The 2,883-nt window shown below is 56.6% G+C and overlaps 2 protein-coding genes across 2 annotated transcripts in view; both read right to left on the reverse strand.

Annotated features, from left to right (window-relative positions):
• Positions 1–965, reverse strand: part of elg16 (acetylglucosaminyltransferase) — a gene marked incomplete at both ends in the record, with an annotated part of 7,204 nt that extends 6,239 nt beyond the window's left edge. Inside the window, 4 exons of the mRNA XM_002949444.1 lie at positions 91–92; positions 343–402; positions 548–631; positions 867–965. Coding sequence (XP_002949490.1) covers positions 91–92; positions 343–402; positions 548–631; positions 867–965 — 245 coding nt within the window. The remainder of the gene's footprint in view (positions 1–90; positions 93–342; positions 403–547; positions 632–866) is intronic.
• Positions 966–1,552: 587 nt separating this feature from the next.
• Positions 1,553–2,883, reverse strand: part of elg17 (acetylglucosaminyltransferase) — a gene marked incomplete at both ends in the record, with an annotated part of 3,851 nt that continues 2,520 nt past the window's right edge. The window contains 3 exons of the mRNA XM_002949445.1: positions 1,553–2,348; positions 2,389–2,427; positions 2,681–2,751. Of these exons, the coding sequence (XP_002949491.1) occupies positions 1,553–2,348; positions 2,389–2,427; positions 2,681–2,751 (906 nt within the window). The remainder of the gene's footprint in view (positions 2,349–2,388; positions 2,428–2,680; positions 2,752–2,883) is intronic.

Consider the following 2,883-nt stretch of genomic DNA (forward strand, 5'->3'; position numbering starts at 1 on the left):
GGTAGGTCTGCTGCTGGCAGCGCCTCTCCAGGGAGGCCCGGGGAAGCAGCTGGCCGCAGTTGAGACCGTAGCGGGGGAGGGGACACTCACATCTGGGGGGGGGGGGGGAGGAGGGGGACAGTGGATATGGAGTAAAGCAGGGGGGAAGGGCAGGAGGCGGCGGGGGGGTAACCCCCCCATTGTTGTTGTTCGGCTCAAAGCTGACCGTGCCGAATCCCCCTCCACACGGGGCGGGTAACCATCCAATCCTCCCACCTAACCCTCCCTACCTGCCCAACTCCTCATTGCATGTGCCGTACACCGTACAGTTGATTGGGCACCTGCTGTCATTAACGGCCTTACGACGCCGCGCCCATTCCTCGCGGGAGGTGCGAGGACCTGCTTGTTGATGTTGATGGGACCCTGGAGTGGTGGTGGGGAGGTGATCCGAATCCAGATCCGGATTTCCCTGAGATTCGGTGCTGGTGGCGCCCTCGCTGTCCACGGTGTACTCCCCACGGTGCGTGTGGGGGTGTGGGGATGTGGGTTTAGGTCGGGTGGCCCTCACGCTGTGGGAGGCGGCTGCTGTGAGGTGTGGAGCGGCCGCTGCCCCTAGGGCCCCAGTCCCCACGCCACGGATACCAGTGCCGGTCTGGGGAAAGAGGGGAAAGAGGGGAAAGAGGGCGATAGAAGGATAGATAGTGGTAGGTTGGGATGGAAAAGGGAATGGAGGGGAGGAAGAAGCGACTGGCATCCGTGGAGTGTTGGAATTGGGGCCAACCAGCGGGCTTCGCAATGGCATCGGCCAATGTCATAATTGTTCCATTTATATTATAAAGTAACGAAATTGGGACTTCTGGTTGAGATTGTGGGAAAGATGCGCCCACCTCGAGTAGGGAAGATGGTGCAAGTGCGATGCAAGTTAGCAACAGCCAATAACAGCGGCAGCTTGGGTTCCGCTCCCTACAATTTAGACTAGATAACATTGATATATGCGATTATCCTTTTCACTCATGTCATCGGCGAGTTAGCCTAGGCTACAACATTAACATTATCATAGAAGCAGACCCTTTGGTGATGGCATATACCCAGGGAGGGTGCAGATGCGATGCGTAAGGAAGTTATGAAATCGTGTGCGCAGTCTTAGCGATTCAGGTACTAGGCTGTTACGGGATCCAGAAAGCTGTCGGGGCGGGCGCTGGTAACGGGGAAACTGGGGAAAGGCTATATGTTGCTTCCTTGACAAACAAACATTAAAGTAAAGTTAATACATATGCTGATACAATGGCTTTTCATCCTCTTTAATGGCAAGCCCAAGGCCACCCATCCATCATTTGTTCACTTGGCATGCTGAAACAGCATATATACCTCTTCATAATAGAAAGTGTACGAAATTCCTCAATACAATATCAGCTAATATCCCAACTCAACCCTGCAGTCAAATGAATTGCATATCACTTCGCAGTCCGCAGTCCTTTAACCCGTACCTCCTTTTGACAGTGTGCCACTCTCCCCTCCCACCTCCCTTTCACGCCCCCATCACACAACCCTTCCCCGCACCGCGCTAACCCCACTACAACCATGTCCGTGGACACTTGGCCAGGTTATGCCTGGAGCGCGCGCAGATGATGCCGCCAGGAATGCCGTGCGTCTTGGACGACCCCTGCACGAATCGCTCACACGGCAGCCTCCCCCGATCCATTATCGAATGACTGCACAGCGGATTCTGCTGCTCCGCCACCGCCCCCCCCTTTCCCCCAACCCCTGCACCCAACCCCGACTCCCCGCCACCTCCCCCGTCCAACATCCCCCACATATCCGGCACCGGCCCCGAAACTTTCCACCCCGGCGGATCCCGACACCTCATAAAAGTATCAAAATCCGGATCCAATTTTCGGTACGACTCTGGCGGCGCGTCAGGATGTGCGGCCTTAACTCGCAGAACTTCCAACGTGGTTTCAAACGCGTCGTACCGGCCGTCCTCCCCGAACAACCCCCCTACCATGCTACTGTACAACAAGTGCTGTGCCGCGCATCGCAACGCGACCTGCATCTCCGCCAGCTTATTCCCCGCGGAGATGCCCTCCAGGATTTCGTGAAGTCGGGGAATATCCGCCTCCGCCGGCCGTACGGCAAACTCCGTCCAATCGGTTTGCGGCTCAAATGGTTCGTACACGCCATCCGCAATACACACGGGGATGCAGCCCATGTACGACACGATGATCTGTCGCTGTCCGTGTCCCCCGCCCAGAGGTGCCAGACAAAACTTAGAGCTGACCAGAGCTTTGCCGTAATTCCTTTCAAACGTCACGATCCGAAATCCTGTACGATTCCAGTGGTGGAAGTGCACTTTCTGCCGTACACCTGCGCTGTAGCCCGGGCTGTTGGGCCCGCAGTTGGGCCATGTACCGGTGAGGAGCGGGGGATGGCGGTCCCCACATATGCGACCTGGGGGGGAGAGAAAACCGTGTATGTGTGTATTGGGGTTGGGGCACCGGGTAAGGCACGGGCGGGCAAGGGGGTAGGGCGGATGGGGGGAGAGCGATAAGAAAAACACAACAACAGCAAATTTGCTCATGTGTGTGTAACTAATCATCAAACCCCCTATCCTTCCCATTTCAAAGGAGTAAGCTCCGGCTATATGGAGTCCCTCTGTCGTACCGCCCTGGATCTGAATCTGGATCTTAATCCGAATTCGTACCCTCTCCTCCTATTCACTGATACTCGTGTGTAATAGCCCCCTCTGGTGCCCCAACGGGCCCCCGCCCTCGCCTGCGAAAAACAGAGTAGTGTTGCGTGTGTGTTTTTCCATGAGGGGGTGAAGGGGAGACAGCTCCACTCCGAACTGCTTCAGGAGCCCGGGGGAGAGATACACGGGAATGACCACATCCTGCGGGAGGAGGG

This window comes from Volvox carteri, assembly GCF_000143455.1.
Source record: "Volvox carteri f. nagariensis unplaced genomic scaffold VOLCAscaffold_14, whole genome shotgun sequence".
Classification (NCBI taxonomy): Eukaryota; Viridiplantae; Chlorophyta; class Chlorophyceae; order Chlamydomonadales; family Volvocaceae; genus Volvox; species Volvox carteri.